Source organism: Melanaphis sacchari, unplaced genomic scaffold (assembly GCF_002803265.2).
Source record: "Melanaphis sacchari strain LSU unplaced genomic scaffold, SCAv2.0 Contig0_pilon_pilon, whole genome shotgun sequence".
Classification (NCBI taxonomy): domain Eukaryota; kingdom Metazoa; phylum Arthropoda; class Insecta; order Hemiptera; family Aphididae; genus Melanaphis; species Melanaphis sacchari.
In genome coordinates this window covers 23,261,585-23,289,225 of record NW_020270366.1, presented here as the reverse complement: position 1 = coordinate 23,289,225, position 27,641 = coordinate 23,261,585, and the positions used below count along the sequence as shown (strand labels likewise).

General features: G+C 27.9%; 1 protein-coding gene across 2 annotated transcripts; it reads right to left on the bottom strand.

Annotated features, from left to right (window-relative positions):
• Positions 1–439: 439 nt before the first annotated feature.
• LOC112592773 lies at positions 440–27,641 on the bottom strand. 2 transcript variants are annotated; one of them, XM_025336934.1, is made up of 6 exons: positions 27,354–27,641; positions 26,995–27,169; positions 24,543–24,630; positions 24,328–24,448; positions 14,360–14,593; positions 440–4,315 (listed from the first exon to the last, which is right to left on the bottom strand). In XM_025336934.1, exons 2-6 carry the CDS (start codon positions 27,119–27,121, stop codon positions 3,620–3,622), a joined length of 1,266 nt encoding a protein of 421 aa, XP_025192719.1. In that variant the 5' UTR covers positions 27,122–27,169; positions 27,354–27,641; the 3' UTR covers positions 440–3,619. The 2 variants fall into 2 exon arrangements, with proteins under 2 accessions (XP_025192719.1, XP_025192711.1); XM_025336926.1 differs by having other exon boundaries at positions 441–4,315; positions 26,995–27,136.

Here is a 27,641-nt window from a genome sequence, read left to right as displayed (position 1 = left end):
TATAATAATATGATGATGGTTTACCTAAAATCCCGGTGAACGATGATGTGCGCTATACCGGATATGATGCATACCGCTTTAATAGTTTATAAACGAATGGGCTTTTCATACAGTGTCGAGAATAGATAATAAAACCTCATTTTTATCTAAGTGATTTGGTAGATAAAATCGATTTTTTATTAGATTTAAATATTTTTGAGATTATTTGAATACAGTTAGAATAATGTAATAAACATTATATTAAACGTCCTAGACTTTAAAATTTAAAAAGCTCTAAATTTAAAATTTATTTTAATCACCCAAAATTGCATAAAAATTAAAAAAATCTACCATTTTTGTTTTAGTAATAAAATATGATTTTAGTGTAATTTTTAAGATATTTGAAAATTAATAATTGTAGAATTACGAAAATATAAAAAACTCAAATTGGACGAAATTATAATTTTACTATTTTAGTTCATTTTTGGTTCGAAATTCATAAAGAGATATCTCAAAACTCAGAAGTATTAATTATGTAAAATTTGACATTAAAAAAATGAGTGTACACAATATACCAATTACCTACCGATTATATAGTATTCTAATTTCTAATAGATCGATTTTGATTATACATATATTGCTGAGAGTTATTAAAATTAAATTAACTTAAATGAGAACATTTGTAATCTAATGCAATCATTAGGTAATTGACATAATAATTACGTAGATCATGAAAAATTATGGTAGATGAGTACTTTTTCTTTAAATAGATTTCAAAACTGGTCTTAAAAAAATATAGCATTCCTCACACTATCATAATATTACGATCACGTCTTTGGTCATAAGTCATTAGATGACGACAAACAAAACGATAGTGATATTAATAAACATTTCTCTTCGGATTTGGTGACATACATCGCCCATCGAGATTTATCTATCCTGTAAAATGTTTCGACAAGGTGACAACGTATACATTTTCTACTTTTATCATTACAGTGATGGGGCCCAATATCAACCTGCTCATTGTGGATACAACGTCCGATTTCATACTTTATCTGTAACAACCTATTGCAGTTTTATTCAAACTCTTTATTGTGATGTTGTATTATTATAATAAATCGGTATATTCTCCTATAATCTCGAACAATTCGAATCATCATCAATAGGTAACCGTAGTTTAAATATAACAGTTTTTCGATCGAAACAAGTATATTTTAAACGCAGTAATCACAAGATCAATACGCGTATTTTTGGCCAAGTGCTAATACACTATACACATACATAGATACAATTAATATGATATTATCAATAAATAAATGGCTATCGAACTAAACTATTAACATATGTATATTGTATATACATGCAAAAATGAGTTTCTGAAATCATCATATTATCAATAATACTATGCATATTATTAGTTGTATTACGTTGTATAGGAACTAGAACCACTCGACGAAGACATTTATATATTTATTATATCATTACGTATAATACAACTGACTAAATTAAGTTTTGGGATAAACGGTACATATTAATCTATATGATTGTATACAAGTTATACACACGTCGAACTTGAAGGTGTTTGTAATTCGCTAAGAACCACTTCTCACGAATTTCGCGATCAACGCATTAAGTATTTATATACTTCTGACTTAAATTGCTTTTACGGATCGCAGACACGTCACAAAAGTAAAACAACGGAAACCATAAAACCATAAAATAATAATAGTAGACATAATGAAAAAGGCGTCGGAAATAAATAATCAAAAGGAAGTAAGTTTACACTTTTCGTTAGTGCGGTACTACGGTGTAACTTACTTTTCAAATAAACACGACAAATTTATGACATTTGTCTTTCAGAAACAAACTTTTGATTTTGCTAAAATACTTTCTGGTTAATATATTTTTCAGAACATTTTGTTACGGTTTTCACAAACGCTTTTAACATATTATAATATTAAATAATTATTGTTAAGTATTATATTCCGACATCGCAGCAATATCATGATGTTTAATAACTACTCGTAGTTCTCGATTTCGGTGTTTGAATTATGCCGCATAATAAACATCGTGTATTATGATATTATTAATTTAAAATATTAAATCATAAAATCATTTACGCGACGCAAAATATTTTAAATAATTCGTGTTGATTTTAGTGTATTTTCGTTACTAAAATAACCATCTGAATAACTGATAAACATCAGATATTTTGGGATAATGGTACATATACATTTTATAATTTTTACGGAAACGACTAACCCCCGATGCCGGGAAATCGCGGTAATAATTGGTCATTTTTTACCAATTGTGAAATGCTTATTTTGAAAGCTGTAGGGTCGTTTACATAATATATTATTATAGACGATTTATTAAGCTACCTTTGTTTTGGAAAAATATATTGAAATTACATATACCTACTTGCAAATCATTTGGCTCAATAGATTACAGTTTCGATTACGGTAAATTATTTATTATTGTCGCATGTATGTAGCGCTTGTATACCATTATTCATTTGCCGATTATTATTGTTGTAAAACGCAAACAACGTTTTTGCGAATCATCCGGCATACGCGTATATATGTTATATGTACGATGAGAATAATATTATGTTGATTTTTATACCATTTCCGAGCGTTTTGGAGCACGCGTGACACGTCGCAATAATAGTGTGCTTTGCCGAAATAACAATCAGTAAAGCAATTTTCCGATTTTATTATTTTACCGCATCAGTTTTGTTTTCACTACAAATCGGTTAATGTTTTATAATATTAATGAATTGAGAAATAATAAAAATAACAATTTACCATCTCGTAATATTATATCGATTGGGTCGGCGTAAATATTATACCCCCTTCCCCATGCGAACGTCAATAATAATAATATTATACTCTTTAGTTTTGCACGCTGTCGCAATCGAAATGACAGCACCCAGATAAACGCGGTTAATTTCACGGTTAACGTATAACATTTCACAATATTTTCGGATTCCGTAGCCATCGTGGATATACGAATTGCTCGTGATAGACAATTATGTCCGGTAGTCGAACAGTTAACATATTGACCGAGTTGACGTACAACGTCAAAAAAAAAAAAAAAAATCGACATTATATCTGTTACGGGTTAAAAGACGACTGACCTGCAGCATACTGCAGTGTAGAGATTAACCAGTGCAGGTTTTGGCAATTGTATACGATTGCAATGTCAGGCTTCCAACAGTTTCGAGTGAACGGTTTAAAGACGGACTAGTCGTAAAATTCATCGACCGGTTAAATATAACATTAGCGGAACCCTTTTGTTTATTATTATTATTATTATTACATGAAAGTCGATTGGTTTTAGGCGAGAAAAACAAAAAAACATGCTATCCGTTTTACTCCGTGACAGAGAATAAAAGACAATAAAATATGTCGTTTCGAGCTCCGGTTTATCGTCCCGAAAGAGGTTGCAAGAAAACAGTCGCAAACTACTCCTCGGTCGAAAGTGACGTTGGGAAAAAAAAGATTAAAAGTACCTACGGTCAAACGGCGTAAACCTAAAGTCACGAACACACACACACACACACACACACACACACACACACACACACACACAGACTCACACACACTCGCGCGCGCGCATATCAAGTGGTGATGTTTTTTTACTGGGAGACGGCGGCAGTGGCGGCGGCGGTAGTCGCCACGCCGCGTTCTTCCGGTGAGCAACGATCGGCATTGGACGGCCGCGATTCGGGCGAATCACCGTCACCTCCGGCGTAGCCGCCGCCGTCCACGCCATTTCCTAACAACCGCTGTTCGACCAGATACTCGTCGTCGTTGTTGTTGTTGTTGTTGTTGTTGATGATGGTGGCGGCCGCCGCCGCTGAAGACGCCACCGACTTGACGGCGGCGATCGTCTGCCCCTTGCCGCCGTGTTTGCTAGCGACGTCTTCGACCGTGTACTCGGATTGGTTGCCGTAAGCGTACGCCATTTCGGCCACGCGCGAGTCCACCGACGACGAACCGCCGCTCGAGTGGTCGGCGGCCGCGAGTTGCAGCTGGTGCGGCGGCGGCGGCAGTGCGCGGCCGCGGATGCGGTCGGCCGGTCCGCGGGTCAGGTCTACCTGGGTCTGGCTGCTGGGCTCCAGCACGGCCGTGTCCACGGCGACGGCCGGGCCGCACGTCGCGCCGCTATTGCCGTTGGCCAACAGCGACGCCTCTCGGAACTCACGACGCAGCATTTCGGCCTCCATGTCGAACTCGTCGTCGTCGTACTCGTACTCCATCGACTTGGTGGCCGCTTCGGCGGCAGCCGCGGCGGCCGCCGCCACCTCGCCGGCCGATGCCATGCAAACGCCCTGCAACACGCGCACATTAATAGCACGTTTCAACTGAACATTATCTGTTGTATCTGTCTTACAAGTGCGTGACATTGACGATTTCCGTTCATCAGATCGGTGTTAGCTTCGTCAGTTTAAAGATTATAGTGAATTTACCTATGATGAGACTTGATGGTAAGAAGATTATCAGTGTTTTACGAAAGTTCAATTTTTTAACGAGTTTTGCGCATGTAAAATATAGTAAATTAAAAATGCTCATATAACTCGTTTAAAAAATTGAATTATCGTAAAAATCCGCATACAAACACAGAAAATGTTTTTACCATTAAGTTTCACTAAAAGTTGATTTACTCTAATTTTTAAACTAATAAAGCTAAACCTAATCTGCTGAACGTAAATAAAATTGTCCATGTTACGCACTTGTAAGACAAATACAACAAATTTCTGTGTAGTGTCCTCTTAATAAGTCGTAATAATTTATCATATTAAAAAAAAAAATTTTCGTTATAATTACGAGTATTTAGTATTGTTATACGAGCCATTGCCATAAGAAGTGAACGGCGTATCTGCAGATGGATCAAAGAAGATGAGAGATCGGATTTAAAAAAATAAATATTTTTACGGTACACCGGCAACGTCAGTTTTAAAATCACGTAAGAAACACGCCCCGAATGTGGGTGTTCGCCTGCCATCGAGTTTTAATATACTCACGTATAATTTATGGACACTCACCTTCATAATGGTGACCAGAAAACATCTCGCTGGGAGGACATATAATATTGTAGTTTATACTCTTTGTTTTGAGTATAGATATATTTTAATAGACACTTCTCTAGTCTTGTGCAATTGTCTAATAATTTTTTTCTGAATATACACGACAGAACAGTTATTTTGAATTATTGATGTTTTAGTTTAGTAAACCGAGTCGTTCGATTTATGAAGTATACTTGCGTTTTATTAAACTACAATTTCAAGATTTAATTTATTTCTTTTAAAATATGTGGTATACGTTTTTGTAATGAATTAAACAAACTATCAAACATTATTTTGATAATTATCTATTTTAGATTTTTTAGAACGAATTAAGAAAAACTAGGAAACAACAAATGAAATGATATGAAATTTAAAAAAAACATCAAACTACGTAAACGATGGTGCTCATTACAGTTTATCATTTAATTACATTGTATTTAAAATTAACTGATTGGAAAAATTATGGTGGCTTATGATTTTTTTTTTTTTTTTGGAGGGGGGAGGAGTACATATCTGTCCTTATTGTAATGACAAATTTGACATAATTTATGCTATTGTATTTTGTTGAAATTATACTTGACTCTTGATTTACCTCTTAAAATTTAGATTATATATTCCTATTTCGAAACGTTATAACTAATAACTTATAAGTCTATAATGTATCTGGTATAGACATAGTAAAATCATTTTCATTTTGTGATGTATGATATGTGTTCTAACTTCTAAGAAAGAGGAGTTGTAACACTAATAAATAATTTACCATATCATATAGAATTTTAAATTTTGTGGAACAAAATATCTGACTTGAAACCGCGTATGAAGTAAAATATAATATGAATTTCTAATACTAAACGATAAAAATGAGATATTATATAGGGATTGTAGAATATTGTACTTTAGATTATAGACACTAGACAGTTATTTCCTAAGATGATAAAAGTCAATGTGTATTAATAACATAACCATATAATAAATATGCAAAAAAATACGTCTAATAGTAGTAACCAAATATTGAGCCACTGGCGAAGCATCAAAATTTATTGCTAGTTTATGTTATATTTAAACACGTACAAAAGAGTGATTATCCTCCCTTTCTTAATGATTTTTTTTATTTCAGTTCACGGCCGGGTGCGTAGGCATTTACGGCATTGAACGTTAGTATGTAACTATTTAACTATACTATAATATGTTAGTCTCAAAAAAACGTAATTCTGTTTTAATGTCGTTTGTAACTATTTGTATGCACTTTTCATATATTTTATCTTATTCTTACACGAAGTAGTGATATTACTAACAAAATTAAAAAACAACCGATACAGCAACAAATGTTAGTTGCCTTAACTTACAATTATAATACCGTACACGAAGATCAATTATAATTTAATTTGTAAACGCTTTGTTTCTAATTGTTAACACCGTATTTACAGCTTTAAGTACTTCTATTATGTGATTATGCATTTATGTTATCATAAACGTTCATATAGGTACATGTATAATTAGTAGCACGAATATTTGAAATTATATGTAAACAGTTTCGTATTCGAGTACTGAATAAAATATTAGACTGCTCTTAGTTAAATTAATGTTTGACAAAAGTGTGTTTTAATACACTGTCCCGCACTCGTATAATGTCTGTATACGTAATTTTTTCTCCGATTACTATTAAATTTATCTACTTTAAAACAGCAAAGCTTAAATTAAATCGCGTCAATTCCAAAAAAAAAAAAATAATGCTTTCATAATTATAAACACACACACCATATCAACATGGACTTCCCTTTAATAAGGAAAGCAAATAGATCATGAATAAAAAATCATTATTTAATGTCTTCTACTAATCCTCATAATAAACTGTTATCGAACAAAACCATAACAATCACACATAAAGATGAACTTTACCTAAATAGATTAGTAACTGGCCATAATAATAATGCTGAAATACCCACAATCAGAATTATAAATAAAAAACAATAAGTAGATTCAAGCTATGGTGACTCTGACAACAATATAAATAACTGAAATTAGTCATTTATCTACTAAGCGTATAAACTCTCCCGAAACGTCATCTAATACAAAAATATCGAACAATTAAAATATATTTTCTATTCCAAATCGAAATTCCTATGATACACAAACATCAAAGTTGAAACTCTTAAAATAAAATAACAAATACCATAATGTATGAATTATCAGGACTATGGTCATACGTGCCATTATAATAATAACATGACTCGTTACGTCTGTTTTGGCGATTAACATACCTGTCACCTGCACAAAAAAACTAAAACATTTTAGCAAAATGTGTGCTTTGTTTTGACTATTATCTAGCGAATTACAAAGGTTGCATATCTCACAAGAACATTCAAAATCGCCGAAACCACCATTTTCCTTAAGCAAATAAATATCGTCTCAATAATAACATCAGATTCCATAAAAATAATACTGATGTACCAAATTGTCCAGTCATATCATTATAGTAATTCATTACCTTAGAAAACAAAAAAAACCCACTTCTAATTTGTCTTACTCTTAAGCGATTCAAAAAAAAAAAAAAAACTCAAATGTGCAACGAAAAACTAACTTTACTTAGATTCTACTATTCGACAAAACGCTCAATTTGCGTTATTTAAAAAAATGAACTAAAATCACCAATTACTTTTTCCTTATCCAAATCTAGGACGTTTGACGCCCGAAACTAATAAAAATGCAGTACCCTTACATAAAATATGATGAAGCTATGCGGTGTGACGGGTGTCAACATAACACAAAATGTTTAAAAGTAAATCAAAAAGTATATTTTTATTGAAACCATTGTCTTCATAATATAATGTACATAGTATACACACGTCAATAATATTTTTAAACATCATTAAAAAACATGAAAATATTTTTTTTCTAGATAAAAGTTTGGAATCATATTATTTGTTATACATATTTTATGTTAATGATTTTTTTTGATTTTTCATAAGCATAAGAATGCCCTTATATCAACAACGTGTGGAACAAGGATACACACTATCCCCCTAGATCCTAAAATACCCATATCACTACTTACAAAAAAAAAAAAAATGACAAAGTCTTAAATAAAAAATGACTTCAAACCAATCAATCATTCCTTTTTATTCATTTTTCTCTAAAATTTCAATGGATTAATAAAAAGCATAGTAATAAAAATTTTTTACTTTATCTATTGTAAAATAAAACAAACATCACTATATCACTCTTATTACTGAGACACACCTATTGAAAACTGGCAACATAAGTTTCAATGGCTACTAAATTATTAGAGCTGGCTATCTCGATAACACATCCCACGGTGGTTCTGCAATAATAATGAAGTTCTCACTTTTTTTTTATAATTAAATGGGAAATATCAACAAATTGTACATACAAGCAGACAAATATCAAAATAAAAATAAATCATTTAAACATTACAATCTCATCAGCTTATTTTTTTCCTCATCAACAAATCACTGAAACCAAACAATTGGAATTTTTTGTCCAAAGTCTTAGTAGCTTCTTCATTATAAGAGAAGATTTTAATGCCAAACATGTCCAATGGGGTAGTAGATACACTAAATAATATAAGGTAAACTATTTCGTATTTAATATAAAAAAAATGAATTGTCTTTTATTTCTCTTTTTCTCTATAATATAGTATAGTAAATGTTATATGCAATTAATAGCTTATTATTCAAACGACTCAAATCAATACAATTCAAAATAAATAGCCTGAGAATTAAAATATTTTAACTTTAATAATTTTATTTTGTCATATAAAAATATTTCAATAATTTTGTTTATAAGTCCATGAAACATAAAAAGAAACACATTGATTTTTTTTTTTTATAATGATAAAAATGTTATTATTTCAAACATGATATTTGACTGAAAATTTTGAAAAATAAAGTATGTATAATATAGATATTCGAACTAAAACACGAATAGTATCTAATGGTATGTAGATTTTAAATTTTTTATTTCTATGAGGATAAAAAGCGAAAGTTCTATATCTTTTACAATAGTATTTCTTTTTTTATACGTCCATTAACATTTTTTCGGATAAAAGGAGTTTTGAAAGAGTTTCATAAGCTTCTCTATAAAGTAAAAAATCGACACATCAAAATAGAGAAACAGAACTGAAAAAACAGTGAAAAGTGTAGAAGAATGATGAATAAGAAATCAATATTATACGAACTAGTGTAAGATTTTTGCAAATCTATTGACTGATTAATGGTTGTTGGTTGTTGTGGTTACTGCCAAATTGTAAAATACCTTCCTTATTGGCTCACTCAAATCTTGTATTAAACTTTTTTATACAAATGTAATACGTTATTTATATCTTACTCGTACCTAAATGTATTATAGTAGCAAATATACCATCTATATAATGTAATTCACTATCCATACATCAACTAAATATTTTTCGAGAATAATTATTAATACTAGTAATAAATCAAAAAATGTTATCATTAATCTACTAGAATAACTTTTGTATAAAGTAGTTATAAATAAATTAAGCTAACGAGGATATTATGGATACATTAAAATGTGTTTTAGGTAGTGATTTGGTTAACTATATTATAACGTAATAAAAATGGAAAATATCTGTTAAGTAAATGTGAATTGAGTTATATACAACTTTTAAAAGATTTTTTCCTATGTATACACCCGTCACCAATGCAAATGTTTAAAATATGCATTATGTACCAATACGGTGATTACTTTTTTTTTCGGTGCAGATTCTTCTTATTACATTTAAAGTTATCATAAATTATGATAAAATATTATACAAAAAGAGGTATTATTTATGTTCGAGGCGTTATTTCGCAGTATTTCAGCGAAATTAAAAGTGCAAAGCATGAATTTAATCATTAGAGAAAAATACGCGATAAATAGGTGAGCACATATTCGTAATTTAGCTGTTTTTCACTTTCATAAGCAACCCACTCTGTGTGTAAAAATTAAATTTGTAAAATGAAAATAAAATGGACGGCAATTAAAGACGTCTAATGTTTAATTTTTAAATGTTTCTAAACGTGACTTGGATGAGGATCAAGTAGCTATATGAACACAAAAAAAATGTATTAAAATGCAAAAAACACGTTATTGTATAATGTGTTATAATAACAACGTTATAATAATTAAATAATATTAATGAACGCTTGTTCTATTTATTCACATAAATTATCGCAAAAACTAAATAAATGTTTAAATTTTGATTAAATGTTTTAAAACTTATTTTCTAGCGCAAAAACAATAGTTGTACTTACTTGATGGTTTCTTATTAATTTACCATTCAACGCTGATTAAGACAGCGTGAACAGACAGATTAGTGCCAAAATAGTGTGAACACAGAGGTTCGATTCTTTGTTTAAGATTAAGTGTAGTAACTATTATTGTTATTCGAATTGAAATATTTTATCATTTAAAAATAAAACTCAATTGTATAAATTCAAACGCGGAAAAATTTTTATTTAGTTAAACGTGTAATAATTTAAATTAAGTAAAATTTATAAGTTAAACATTTTGCGGTTATATAGAAGAATGAAGTTTCTATTGATCGTTATGTACAAATCAGCTAACGCTAAGGTATAACTGGAAAACGTATCATTGCGATCGGATTATAATGTGATGGATTTAATTAATAATAATAAGTTAATGGGTGTGAGAGATTACAAATAAGTTAATGATCGCTGTACCGTGTTTAATTTAATTATAACAACACGTATTTATACTTTGTATGTTTAAAGAAACAATGATATATTTTAATAACTTTAGCTGTAATAATATTATCCATCCCCATCCATATAACACTATTTTAATAATATGGTTTAGATTTTAATTTATTTGGATTTTTTTAGATTTCTTGACACGAATACATAATGATTTTTAAGTTACGAATGATTTTCAAGTACAAATTTATTCTAGAAACGATTTTTTTATTCGCTGTTGGTCACGCATGGTGAAATATTTTCTTGCATGGGTATTTTTTTTCTACTTACAGCTGTCTATTATTTCGGTGTATTGTGTTAACGTTAAGCATCCATAATTCATATACTTTTTATGTAACGTATAATTTAAAAATAATTTCACAATAACAGAAATTATAATCAACTAGGTATCGATTGTCAGTATTAACAGTATTTAACTGATGCCATTTGTATCCACCTAAAGAAAAATATTCTCTAACCGTGACGTTAATAATAATGATAATAGTAATCTATAATTAAATTTTTAATGTGTAATATCAATATGATGAGATAAATATTCAAATATATTATGTTTAAATACTATCAATATAAATTGCATAAGAAAATTATTTTAGTAATTTTTAACATGTCATATCATAGCAATAGAGACAATTTCTTATCAGGCTCGACAAATAAAGTAAATAAAAAAAAATTAAACGCTCTTAATATTTAAATTTTTAGAGAATATTAGTTTAGATTAGGAATATAGAAAAAATTACCTTATTAATACAATTTTAAAAAATGTATTTTTTTTTGTTTTTATTTAGAAGTCGTAACCAGGTTGTATGGTTACCGGTGAGTTACATACATAATAATTTGTCAATTTGTTGTATTAATTCAATACAAATTAACTAAATTTTTCTATAAAAAATAATCAAATAATAATTCTAAAATATATTATGGATAAAAAATCAAATTATTTAAGTCAACTGTTATATTTTTTACGACATCAAAATTCTAGTCTTAATTACAATATACCTATGCGCAATAAACTTATGCAACATAATTTCTTCTAAGCATAAATTAAAGTATAAATTAATTAAAATAATTAGTAGGATTAGAAATGTTATGAGCATTTCGCATTTAATATATTACTAAAACGAAAGAAACAGCTGTAGGTACTATCAGCCATTTTAATCGCGCGGATAATGTCTCGGAGAAGTCAACCGTAAATGAGTCACACGATTTTCTTCCTCTATAAGTCAACCACGTGAAAAAATTCAAGATATTATTTAACAGTGTATGTAGATATATATATATATATAGTATATACGGCATACGGAAGATAGAGAGCCCCGACAACAAAAGGCTAATCTTTTTGAGCTTTACTGTTAAAGTTGAAACTATAGTATTTATTCGCTGGAAAAAAGTCGTGTCAGATAGATAACGGGAAAAAAAAAATGTACACGCCTAAAGCATAATATAACTTTCGTCGTGTTCACGACTGAAGTCGACAATTGGCAAGTTTTAACTGATTTACTTTCGCCATATATAAATAATAAATTATACTAAAACGGCGGAGCGTTGGTGCGTTTTTTCATCCTCGCTGACCTTTAGAGCACGGTTCATCTCAAAAACATAGTCCGACACATATAAGCATATTTACAACTGTATTAACTGACCTAATACAGCCCTACCATATGCATAGGTTAAACACTATAGGAAAAGATAGATGTGTCAAATAATGCTATTGATACTGCGCCTAATTGGGACATCAAGATCATTTACATCGTTGGTCCTTGTTTATTCTCTACGTGTATTTGTGGGTAGATATACAATGGCGGTGACCGATGTTCGTATATAATATGTGTAACGTGAATTTAATAATGATTGTCGACAAAAAGGTTGGTTGTGGTTACCACTTAATATTATACATGACAAGTATTAATAACTCGAAAACAACTCGTATTTTGTATACTATATCAGCTCACAACAACAAACTTTGAATATACTGCACGTACTAAACAATATGAGAGTATGGATAGCTACTGGCGCTTTTTTGATCTAGTCCCATAGAAAACATTCTCAAAGTATTAAGTGAAATAATGCCACTCAGCATGAAACGCTATGAATTAGTCGTAAATCTAAAAGTGAAACTCGCTAGAAATAATATGTCGCGTCGTATAGTGATATTTCGTATAAGATTATTCAACTAATAATTTTTACATAAAAAAATTTGATTTGAACACATCTTCACGGCACTTCAAAATAAATATCGACCTCAGTCTCACAAATTCCCACAGAAGCTCTTTGATCCTTCTAATTAAACATTAATTTTAAAAATATAATCCTTCTATACACACATCATCAAAATAAACACAAATCACAACGCTTAAAAAACCATAATTTACGTTGAAGAATCACTTCACAATGTTTTATATTTTCAGCTGACGCATTTATAAATTAACAAAACACTAGAAATTGTTCACGATAAAGTTTTCAAGAACTTTACTATTCTAAGTGACTTTTTAAGCGCATTAGTTATTTTAGAGCATACGTAAAACCTTTTAAGTTTAGCTTAACTCAGACAAAAACATATTGTTCTACATTTAAACGAGAGTAACTCGGTTAAATTTATGTAGATGTATGAACGTTCTTTAGAGGACGTCAACGAAAAGGCTGACTATCACGCCAATTAAGCTTTGTCATTTCTTTCCTCGAAACTCATTCCACGTGAAATTGCATAGAATAAAATCTCCGTCCTTCATTTAAATAAAAATACTCTAAAAATACTCGGATAATCGATAGATATCTGACGACAAGAGTGGAGAAATTGACATGTCCAATATGTTGTCGAGATCCTCACTGTTTATCATGTCAGTATGTATATAAAAGCTATAGATTAAAAATTCCTTCAGTCTTAGCGAAATCAATTGGTTTAATTAATAATAATACAGATGATAAAAACAAAAAAATATTGTAGATTAGATTTAGTCTCTGCAGTATGTTTCGCATATTTTGTAAACTGTATACAACTTTTTTACGTAAAAACTCATTGAATAATTCATTAATCATCATTAAATCATGATAATATTTCTTTGCACAACCTTTTTTGTGGAACCTCTAGCTAATATTACCGATTAGCAAGCTACATTGCTTGGGGACGGTTTTTCACCGCTGTGAAATAACTATTAATAATTGTCACGATGAACAGCGTGGACCAAAATCGAAGCATTCGTTGTTTTCGTAAAACAAAAATCTAATGCCAGAAGCATCTAAAAAATCTATCCACGTGAATTAAAATTACAGATCTAATAACGCATAATATTATGTACTATTTATTTATGTAGGATAGATATGCAAATTTCAAAGCGGTACGATATAAAATTCTTTTGTAATGTTCATATCGCAGACAATTTTACTTTTTATATTTTTGGTTTATTAATAGAACACGAGTCACCCATTAGCTATAGGGTTGGTCACACACATCGACATGATTATAATACAACCGTCTGTGGATTAAAAAGTCACAGTAATGTATTTATTAATTATACAGTTAACTCGGTATTATTGTAAAAATAAAATGATATTATTATTGTACGTCATAATTAATTACCGGCACTCTTTCTTCGGTTTCCACAATCAGATGGTTGTTTTTCATCGTCAACGTGATAATGCTCCCGTTCAGGTTCGTTTTGTTCGTGTTTCCAAAACGATTGTTGGGCGGACTATTGTACAACAGCGGTGGCAGCGGCGCGGAAGCACCGTTCGCCGCGGCGTAGCAGCACACCGCCGCCGACGTCACATCGTCTGGCATCAGAACGGAATACTGCGATTCACTGGTCTTCAGCTGGGTCCAAAACACAAAAGCATAATGATATAACATCCACGAATTATTATTATTATTATCATTATCATATCATTATTTCCGATGTGCGGCACACGGTTACGACGACGCGCGTAGAGGTATTGTCATTTCGAGCATTATCGTTTGATCTCTACTCACTCGTGTACATGACGTATATTATATTAAAATAATTAATTAATAATACAATAATATTAGGATTTATTGTATTCGACGAAAATCATACGTACATCTTATGGTTCCCGCGTAGACGTGAATGTATGGTAATTAAAGTTTATAAGTGCGTTTCTATGTGTAATTATTATGATTAATACCTACTATTTAAAGAATATTATTCTCCATACCTATAAACAAAATCCAATTATTCGTGTAAATGTGTACCACCCTGCCGTAATAATTTCCTATAAACATTTTTTTTTTTTTCAAATCAAATATAACTATACTCGTGGACTCGTCAATGTGTATATTTTATAGTCTCAATATTATACTCAGATAGTTAGATTTCGATAGGATTTAGCTTTGTGATGGAAAGCAATCTTTATTCAGAAAAAATATTACCTCGTTTATTGAAGAGTTAGAATTTAATTTCAATATATTATTTATTATTGCTTCTACTCAAAACTGAAGCTATAATAATAAGTTTAACACCCATACACTTATATTACAGCTATAAAAATACTTAAAAAATAACGAATATATTTTCATTTTATTTTTTAATTGTAAAAAAAAAAAAAAACTATTGAAATTTTAAACAACTTTGCTACCTATGTATTATAAAATATGATGAAAATGGTTTTTGAAATTAATAATATGACATTGTTGACATGTTATTATTAAACACAGTAAATCTTGTCAGAAAATCAGAAAATAAATTTACCTAACGCCTGCAGATTTTACCGTTTTTAAATTTATAAACTAAACTATTTATTTGATAATAAAGTAATTATATTTTGTTAAAATGATAAAGTATAAACAATTTTTATCGATATAATAAATTTCATATTTAATAAAGTTTTAGTAGCTGGCAGTATAAAGATTAGGGACGTGAGATGAAATAATTTAAATAATTGTTGTGAGAGTTAATTAAATATTCGACTTTTATTATAATATTATCTACATTATATTAAAACTAATTTGTGTACTTCTATTTATCAAACGTGGTTTTTTGTGAAATAATTTTACTGAGTTAATAAAGGTATTCGAGATAATAATATAAATTATTGTTCGTATTAAACCGTTTTTAAAAGTTATTTTAAATTATTTTTATAGCTAGTTAAACGTAATAATCAAAATTATAATAATACGAAATATGACTTGGATTGTGAACAATATTTCCATTTTTATTTTGTAAAAAAATTGCTGATAAAATATGTTTTATGTGATGCTGAACGCCAATTAATTTACCATCTACATGTCAACCTATATGATTGCAAGAAAATAAGCAAGATCAACATCATTATGAGATATTGTAGTAAGGTCCCGCCTGCAGTTTAAAGTTTCCAGAACAATAAATTGCTTATCCACAATCTACTCACTTTTTATCTCTCAGTTTTCCAAGAAAACTTTGTATATATCGTCCTTTTTTTTGACAGCATCTTTTTCGACCTTAGCCAGTACATTAAATTCGGTTTTAATAATGTCAACTAATATATGCATGTGTGATTCATATTCATGTATAATTATAATTATTGATAATATACACTTTTGTAAATCCCTTAGATAAAATTACCTCAGTTCTTTCTTTATTTGTTTCTTCAAAATTTATTACTTGAATATTTTTTATCAAAATTTGCGCTGTTTAAAAAAAAACATTATAAATAATAATTTAAAATATTATTTTCTTCTTTATTTTTTTTTCCCAAATTAAATTATTATTTTAACAAAGACATGGTACATTATTAGTGCTATTTAATTAGCATGTATATTTGTAAATTCCTGAGTTTTATCATAGCTATTTTATGTGATTTTACAGACAATTATTTTAATTTTTTTTTTTTGAAAATTGGTTGAAAAATGATTTATTTACCCGATACATATGTTGAAAAAGTTAAAAACTACTTTATTAAATTGTCAGTACATCACTTATTTTGTGGATAAATAACCTGATTTTTAAAACCTGTTATCAATTTTTATGATATTCCTGATATACTTGATGGAGCTTGATTTTACGGACTTTCAGATTTTCAAAATGGATAATAGAATAGATTCTTATACTAAACTACTAAACCTAAAATATTCAAATGACTATAAAATTTATAAAAAAGTAATTAACCATTAATTTATTGATGAATTTAATGTTTTTGTTATAATCAGAGTTATATTTTGTATTTCCCCTTTAATAATATAAATTACGTCTCACTTTTGTGGAAATAGTAATTTCAGTATACTCACCTAATAATAAGAATCATGTGGTTATTATAGCATATTCTTGTTAAAATGTACAATTAATGTTAGTATTTTAACCTTTTATAAGGACGTATGAGGGCATATATATTTTATATTTCTCTATTAACCTTCCACTGGACATAATTTTTGATCGTTATACGAATGTAAGTTTAAATATAAGACGTCAACGCTAGCAAATAAATTGGATCTTTGACGTACGTAAGGCATTAGATCACAAAACGTCATACTGTGTATATAGTCTCTGTTGCAGTCCAGTTAGGTACATTATATTATAGTTATATCAGTGTCAACATAATCGTTAAGTCATGATTTATCGACATTATATACCAAAACCCATTAAAGCTTCAATTTCAACAACTCTATGGTTAATTTTTCGTATGTGATATGTATGTCTTATAATTTATTATTTTATTTTTGAATACTTTTTTGATATTTATTCAAATTCTTTCCTTTAATAATATAATTTAACATATATTAAATATAATAATTCTTTCCTTCCTAATCAATAAGTAATATTATAATATTTTTCATTAGTATATAATAGAAACCGTTAAAAATGACATTCAATGGACTAGTCAAAATTAGCCATAAAAACCGACTTTCATTATTAACAAAATAATACAATTAATTTAAAAATTCGTATAGATATTTAACAATAAATAAAAAAAAAAAAACAAAAAATTAACTAAATAAGTAAATAAAAATAAAATAAAATATAAGATATTATTATTAATTAATAACTAATTTTATATTTTATTATAAGCAATGTGCAATATTTTCTAAATCTGATAGTAAATCGCGATTTCAATATTTAGAGAAACAATTTTTTTTTAAAGTGGCATCATTATTTTAAAATAAAATTAACATTTACAATTTAAAAATAAATGTGTTACTTTAGCTTAAACTTTGTTTATACAAAAAAAAAAAAAAAATAAATAAAAATAAAATTATGCTTAATAATACACATTTCTTCAATAAAACTAAAAATAGTCTTCATAACATCTGGATAGTCGTTTTATAGACGTCCTTAAAATTGATTTAAATAAGTATATACAATATATGAGTTTTAGTGGGACTTACAATTTAAGGTTATTATACCCGGTTTTTCATTAAAACCGATGTCATCACAAACAGTGTACTTACATTAATATATAAATATATAGTAGATAATGAGTAAATAAAGAACACTAACAAAAATAATATATAAGTAGCTGCGATAATAATAATAATATGACGAAAGAAAACGTAAAAGAAATATTTTTATTGACGTATGGGTGTTACATTAAAAAAAGAATTACGTTTAAAACGAGAAAAAGGAAAGAAAAGGTATAACGATAAAGTAAACACATTTGGAAAAACAGAAGGCAAAGGAGACAGGTGGCAGATATTAAAGTGCCTAATGGCGATGCGTAACGTTAGAACAATTTTGACTGAGATAAAAAAAAAAAAGTACGAACATTTTCTTTGTCCATTTACTATTTTTTCTTCACATATTAAGGTTTTATTTTACACGCATAAAAGATTTTTCAATAATATTCTAATTCATTGATGAATAACAGCAATTTTATCTCGATAAATCAAGTATCTCTTGTATTGCGGGTTTTTCAACATTGATTAGCTACCATCAAGGTTTTAATCAAGCTACCAAGTTAATGTTATTGTTCGAAATTTAAGCAAAACACCCTACGTCATGTAGTATACAAGTAAATTATTAACAATGTTGTATAGCAGACACTGTATAGACATTTTTATAATATTGTATAATACGAGTATTTTCCTGTATAATACTTGGTAAGAGTCAGTCATTGATTTTCATTACGTTTTGTAACATGCTATTTTATAATATAATATCATTACACTCATTAATTTCTTTAACTATTGTGTATCTATGTACTTCACTATTGATTTATTTATAAAAAAAAAGAAGCTTTTTACACAACGAACAAAATACGATAAATTTAGCATTTAAATGTTTAATACTCTGATTTGTAGTGAGAAAATCATAACTGATCTTGATATTTTTCTAGATTTTTTTTAAAGTTCTTTGAAATAAGCTCAGGTGTTTATTTAGGAAGTCATCTTAATTATATATTATTTATCTCTTTTCATAAACTTGATTTCTAATCGAATTACAAGAGTATAATTTTCTTTATTGACCAATAATATAAAGATCTTCCTCAAACTTAATATATTACTCTAATATACTTTAGAAAGAGTAAAATATGTTCAAAGATTAGATAAAATATGTACTTGTCTTATTTTCAAATTAAATACAATTTTAATGCAAATCACGCACTCTTATCTTAAATTTCTAGTTTCTTGAAAATGTATCTACTCTTACGTATTATCAATATATGAAACGTATTTTTAAAACTCAAAATGCTTGAAATCACATACATGTTTTCAATCTACATAATATTTATTCTTAATCGGTAGCTGGTTCAAATAGTTAAATACGATATAGTACTATAGCTTCGATATGCAATTTAAGTTAATTTACATATTAATAAGTTAAAACAATTTTTTTAATTATTCTGCTTTTACACCAAATATTCAACACTCTCCTTAAATTTAGGTACACTCATCATCCCTACATTATCTGTTCGTCACAAAGAAGTATGTGTTGATCTTTATTATTAAACAGATCACTAAATGTTCTCGAGTCTCGATTTTCTTACAGTTATTATCTTAAAATTTAATCTTACTCCTCTTATATTTAGTTGTGGTTATATATATATATATATCGTAAACATTAGAAATAGAATAGGCACATTCATAATTTTATGTTATTGAGTTGTTACTAGTGTAAAAACATCGAGCGATTTAAATTTCACAACGTGTATCGATTTTATAGGTATGTCTTATCGTTTGTTAATATTACTGTTTTCATAAATCTGGTTTTTTAAATATTGTTTTTTTTTATAGCGAAAGTATTTGATTACTGCTAGTTTGTAGGATTATCGATACTTATGTAAAAATAAAAACCCAATTATTATTTAAACGTTGTGTTAAGATTTTCGTTTTAAAAAAATAACTGCAGTTACCTACTTGAAATGAAAATAAACTTGATAACCAACTCGATCCATAAGACCGTATATTAGTGATGTCAATTTATTTTATCGGTTTTTTTTACTTCCAAAACTAGTTTGTCACAAGAACTGTTTTTTTAGACTATCTATTGTACTATTGGGTTCAACTATCTAGCTGAAAACCTAAATGCAGTAGATCTATAATGATTCATACAATGGTCTTCATTTATTTTATTAGATATTTTATTTTAATAATTCTTTAATAATTTTTATTTATGTTTTATAATTTTCTAGACGGTCTTAAAAAAATATGATTTTAAAATAAAATAATCTAGTGAAACACAGGAATACTATATGTTACAACATTGTAAATTAATTCACATTACTCCTACATCACTGCCATTAAATAAAATCGTTTTAGTGTGAAATGCACAATTAGTATTATACAATGATATTTATTATTTGAAAAGTAGTAGGTGAATACAAATTTACAATACACCAATTATCTTTTACAGGTATTCATCATATTACTAAATTATAAAAATGTATTCATTCTTTATAAACGAATATTACACTATAGTAATGATAAGTTATGATAAATACGTATTAAATTAATGGTTTAAATAATTGTTTTTATTTTTATTTTTACCTACTTTAAAATCGTATTTTTAAATTGTGTATTCAATATATTCATATTACCATTTAGGGTTTTAAGCTACCATTAATTATATTCGCGCAATTTACAATAAAAAACATAAAAAAAAAAAAAAAAAATGCTGGTTGTTAGCAATAATAATATATTTTATATACATACAAGTTTTTTCAGGCATTTTATTTAAAAAAACTTATTTTATATTACAAGCAATTAATGCAATTTATATAATTATGACGAAGACATCAAGCCTGTAGCCAAAATAAATCATCACGTGAAACAAATTAAATTCTAAGGGGGAGAAATAAGTTATAACAATATTAATACTATTGTTAATTTATTTATACTATTGTAAATCCATTAATCTTATCATAACTCAATATTCATTATAGCTAAATTTTGAATATTTTTTAAGGATTTACCATATTTTTTTAAAATTTAATACAGTTATCAATTGTATGTGCTTTTGCTTGTTAAAACAAATTGATAATACGTCCAAATTTTAGTTTTTAGTCCGTTTAGACTCAAATGTCAATAAATTTAAGTTGGAAAGCGGGTTATGTTTCATTGATTGTTTTTGATGATTTTTAAGCTTAACAGGAAAATTATGATTCAAAACTGCTGAGTTACATCAAATACTTCAACTGCTACTATTATTTCAAATATAGCTTTGAATGCTTTACATTGTAGATAAAACTCTAACAAAATACCCTAATTAGATATTTTATTTTGTTTTAAACTAATTTTTACAAACATTTTTTTTTCTGAAGAAGAAATATTAATATTAAAATCGTTAAATATTTTAAAATTATCATTATTAATTCGCATATGTTAAAAACTGTTTTAATAAGTTCATAATTTTTTTTCAAAACAAGTTTCCATTTCATATTTTATTGTGTCAATAACTTTATAAAAGATACGTAATAATGAAATACTAATATTATATTTGATATACCTATATATAAATACCAGATGTTTATTATTGTCATTTGTATCATCTTTTATTATAGTATACCGTAAAACATCTTAATTATTTAAATTGTCTACGATACTATTTCCTACAGATTTACGTATAATGTTGATAATATTATTTTGTAAATCAGGGGTTAAAAAGGTATCATTTTTAACCCCTGATTTAGCGTATTTTATAAGTTAAAAATCTTTTCTTATGACTGAAATGAAAAAGTGATTGAAATCAATCTTTATCTTCTAAATAAAAATTACCACTAAATGGTTATTCCATCATGTCTAAAAATATAATTATTTAAAAAATAAATTTTACATAATGCCTGTGTTTTTCAAGAGAGTTTTCATTCAAAAATATATAAAAATTTTTAAGTCGTTTTAATACATGAAACCCTTTATTTGATATTTTTTTTTCCAGTTGGATTATCCAATCACAGAAAATAATATTTCTTTAGATTCTCTATTACCAATATTTACTGCGTGGTAAACAAAATGTGACATTTTTTCTGAATAATATTCAAGCCAATCAAATAATTTAAGCTATAATTTCTAAAAGATCTATCTGCTGCTTAGGGACAAAACGGAAGTATCATTTGATTTATTTTATTTAGTCTAATAGTTTGATATGTTTTGAAAATAAGTTAACTATCTATTTTATTATTTTTAGACGATTTATCATTTATTAAAATATTTTAAGATATTTCATTTGTTTTATTTGCTGATTTGAATACTCACAAATTCATATTATGTGTAAAAAAAAGTAAAAATTTGCTCATTCAGTTTTCCTCATGTTTAATAAAAACTGACTTAATAAAATGATAATATGATAATTCTTTAAAATATTATCTTTTGATAATAATGACGTAGGTTTATTGGCATATTAATGTAGTTAGTAAATAAAGGAAAATAATGAATTAAATAAACTTATAAAATATACATCTATTGGCTGGTTAATCTGGTTCAAACCGAATTAAAAAGTATAATAATAAAATCTTAAATGTTAATCAGACGTTATCGTATTTCTCTGAGTAAATGCTACAATACTGCTAAAAATAACTTCTCACATTAATAGTGCTTCTATTAGAAATAAAATTATCAAATAATAAAATTCATACCTAGTAACCTACTAAATTGTAATATACTATTATATATACACATTTAATACTTGTTGGAGGATAAAGATTAAATTCAGGAAGAAATTCCTCCTTTCTGTGATTATAGGCCTAAGAAAAATTTAAAATTGCAAAAAATAAAAATAAAAATGCATTCTTCCTATTAGAATTCATTTAAATTAATACAAAATTAACAATAAACAGTTTTCAATCATCAAAAAAAAAAAAAAAAAAACTTTAACTTATATGTCTCAATGAATAATTAGTAATTATTGAAAACCGAAAAAATGTTATGAAGCATCTACTATATACTGAAATATATTTTTATACATCTTTGAAAATCTTTACATGTTGAATGTTACGTCTTTAAGTTGAATTGTTGATATTAAATACTTAAATATTAGATCAACACAGTTTTAAATTAAAATAAAAAAATTATACTTCTAAAACATAAATTGCCACATGTTGACCTATTACAATGAAACCTTAATTAATTAAGGTTTATTTAACTGTCAAGTTAGCACTTTTATGTAAATATAAATTCATAAGCTTGTTCAAAAATAATTTTGTAGTAAATGAGGATAACATGGTAATACATTTTATTATTGTTGTTATACGATTAATGTTATAAACCAGTAAATAAGGTAATGCTGTGTCTTATAAAACGTTTTCATTTTATATTATTAAAGCTGAGTATATTATTATTTCATATTAAAATTAAACTTTAAATATTGTACAACTTTGATTGTTTTTCATTTATTGACAGTCATGTCTTAAATTTACTTGGTATAACATGGTAAAAATATGTTTTATATGAATTAATTTAAAGATATTAACTGCTATGATGGCATGCTTTACAAAAGGTTAACAACGGATAAGTTTAGTACCTGCAAAATTTGTTTTTAAAAATTGTTAACGACCTAAAACTTTTTTTTTATCTTCTAACTTTAATAGTTTTTTTCAAACTAAGACAATATAATTATGCTGCATTTTTTTTTTTTTTAAGTAAAAAAGTCGAACACTTGAATGCTATACTATAAGTTGAACACCAAAATACTATGAATAACATCAATTAATAAGTAATAATAATAATAATATTATTATGTTTTCAAAAATTTCAACTTTTATTATCTTTTGTTGGAATACAGAACACAATAATAATAATTAGTGTGGGAGCCCTTTACTGTAAAACTTCTAATAATAATTATTCAAACTCCGAAGCACACAGGCTATTCGAATTTCGAGTTATTAATTAGAGCTAATGTGTTTCTTGACGTCAGTGAGTTTTTCACCGAACGCACAAGAACACCTAATTTGCCTATACATGACGCCGTGTTTCGGTTTTTAGAATACATTTAATACTAGGAATAATATTATATTATTTATATTATTATTATTATTATTATTATTTCCTGTTATCTTACTAGATACTGAGCTTGGTTAAAGCTGTGAGTAGTGCAATAGACATTTGATAAAGGGGTGTGTTTGAATAATGTTTTTTTTCGTTTTATATAAACGAGTATAGAGAAATAAAAAAATGATAAATTTTCATACCTCCTCGGCGCTTTGCATAAAGCTCGAACTTTTGACAGCATCGCAACTGTCTTCGCGTCGCAATCCGTCGTTGTCATAACCGCTGTTGGTATTGTGATTTTTGTATTTTTTCCATACCATTCTATAAATGCAGATCAAACAATAATAAATCGGTTAATTGATCACTGTTCATCCAATACGTCATGCACACACACATACAGTGCTGATGAACTTACCTCACGCCAAGAACGAGCAGTAGCCCTAAGAACAGAGGTATAACTGTGGCTACGCATGCTAAAATTAATGTTTGTACTTCTGTCAAACCTGGAATACAAAAAGGACGTAAACGAAATATTTATAATAAAATTATTACAAAATATTTTAGGGTAACTTATATTCTACAAATTATAAAATGTTGATATAAAATACTGCATTATATACTTGCAGTGTCAGTATTTTTAACGTAAATTCAAACAATCACATACACACACACACGCAAATGCCTATGTATATGAAGTATTTATACTTACACATGCAACTAATATCATTTGTATGGAATGACCATACAGAACGAATCGATAAAATGTGAGTGTGCTTTTAGTGTAAATTAGTTTTTTTAAGCGTGGAATTTTTAAATTTGTTAAAACCAACCAACTTATTTTGTTTTCCAATTACTAATGGTTTACATTGAAAAATAATACAATTTTAATATTCACTACACACACAATTTTCTTTTGATATATTTATCAAAGCTTTGATATAATAGTTCAATGTTTTCCTAGCGACCTTCAACTATAACAAAAATTTTTCCAATGTCCAATAACCCATGATGTTTTAGAAGTACACAATTATGAAATAATAGCATTTCCATTATACTTTGTCAATCTATAAACTTATGAATAATTACTATGTATTTCATCTAATGGTTAAATTATGTTTAAAATTATGTTTAAAAAATATATCTATATCGGCAAAGTTAGAAATTATTATAAAATTATACTCAAACATATATATTTAAACATTTAATAAATGAATAAAAAATGGATTAAACAAATAAATACCAATTAAAAATAAATTATTATTTAGTATAATTATATTTTTAAAATTTCTTAAAATATATATTCTTATAAAACGTATAATTAATTAATAAGACATTTTAATTTCAAATTATCAACATCGATTTTTTTTTTATTATTTTTGTTTTTTCGTACGCTTACAAACAATATAATATTACACAATTATAATTTTATCATTGAGTTAATATAATATAACATTTTATATGTACTCATTGAATAGGCTACTGTATTCTTGTAATGGCGTTATAGCAAAACAGAATAACACTGTAACGGCTCATACCGTACATAACTATTCAAAACTTAATTAAATTATTTTATCCATGATTTACGACGAAAGATAATGAAAAATAAAAAAAATAACGACACACAAGAGTAGAAATAAGATCAAAATATGGCGTAGATCTAAATTGTAAACATTGTTTAGGGTTGCCGAAATTCTCATGAGAACGTCGAGAGATTTACTGTTTTACGAACTATCGTATAGGAATCATCAATTACATTAGGTATAAAAAAAATTTAGGTATACAACGAACAATTTATGATGAAAAAATAAGTAGTAAAAACACACGAACGTATGATAAAAATAATAAAAAAAAATCTGTCAAATAATTATTTAACAATATAAGGGTTCGTATTCAGGAATTAATTTCAGTTAAATGTGTACGAATAGTGATAAAAAACGATAATAATAATTATTCACTAAATGATATTAGAGATAATAATTTTCTACAAACTTTGAAAACTTTATAAGCACCGATGTGTGACATAATTCTGTGCTACAAATAAAAATAATATTCTTATTACTGAATTTCGTAATATTTGTTTATTTTTTTTTGTAAATTATGTACCTAATCGGAACGACAAAAATAATAATAATAATATATATATTTATATGTATGTGTATATTTTAGTTGGAATAACTAGAACAATTAATCATAGTTATAATAGATAATCTGTGTCTGAACTTATACCAACGATGGTGATCGATATATTCAATGGCCAATGCTCGCAATATCCCACAGTGAAGTGAAATAAAATACACATCATACAAACGCCATCATTATTTTTTATTGAGCTCGTTTCAAGAAAAGTCCTAAAAGCTAGTTATTTTATTTTTTTTTAACGGGAAAACGATCGTTTTAATTTATATTGTTACGTTCTATATTTTAGAAATCGCTTTGAACGAAAGCACTATAGCATTGTCATCACGTCATATTATTAAACGACGAAGGACAATGGATAAATGTCATAAAATTATACATAGAAAACATGATAGCATTGCTTACATTACCTAACTTTGATAAAACGACTTAACCTATTACATGCGACTGAGTGTAATTTAATATAGACGTTATTCTGATGGTTATTGAACTTAAAGAGTACGATTGATTGGATTTGTTAACGTTATCAAAGATTGAGCACTTGTGTACTTTTGAATTGATAAATAAATAGATATTACATGTTGATTTTAAATTAAATTTCAAATGACACTTTTAAAATGATCTAAATACGATTGTAGCTAACAATAAAATGATTGTGGTTACTGATTACTTGTGCTGTGAAAGCAACAATAGTTGCAGCTATTGATATTACTAATGATTTAAGCACTTACCTCCGTACTCCTCCAAGTCTTCGGCCAGAAGTCCAGTAGCGTTGATGCTGTTTGGAATGTCCGCAAGAGCCCAGTCCGCCTCTTCGGGTAATTCGGTGTGTTCAAGCGCCGTTTCCGTGCTGTTCATTTTTCTCGTCGACTTCTATGAACCGCGATCGGAAACGAAACGTAACCGCTATTATAGTATAGTACGTATATTATGTTATCGTATTGTTACGCGCGTTAAATAACACCTATCGCAAACGCATTCCTGTACCACACGGTACGGTGAGGGGGGGGGTACTATCACTAATGAGCGGTAATTTCTTTTGTCTTGTTATCAATTCTAACGTGACGTAAACAGTGTATAATAAAAGTACCTGTAATGCTTGGTCCTCTGGAACGTGGCCTGTGTCGCGTAAACACCATAACAGTGATGCGGATCACACAACGCACGCGTACACACAATATAACGTTATGGGTGATGCGATGTACGACCGGATGACGGGAAAAAAATTGAGATAATGCGATAATGTAACCAGATCGTACACGCGCACGTTATCGTACACCGAAACGTCGTGCGCGCGTAGTATTTCGAGGGACGGTTACTGGTCGTGTGCTATTCGGACGTATCTGACGGAGGTGAAAAGTTCCGGGTATACCGCGAG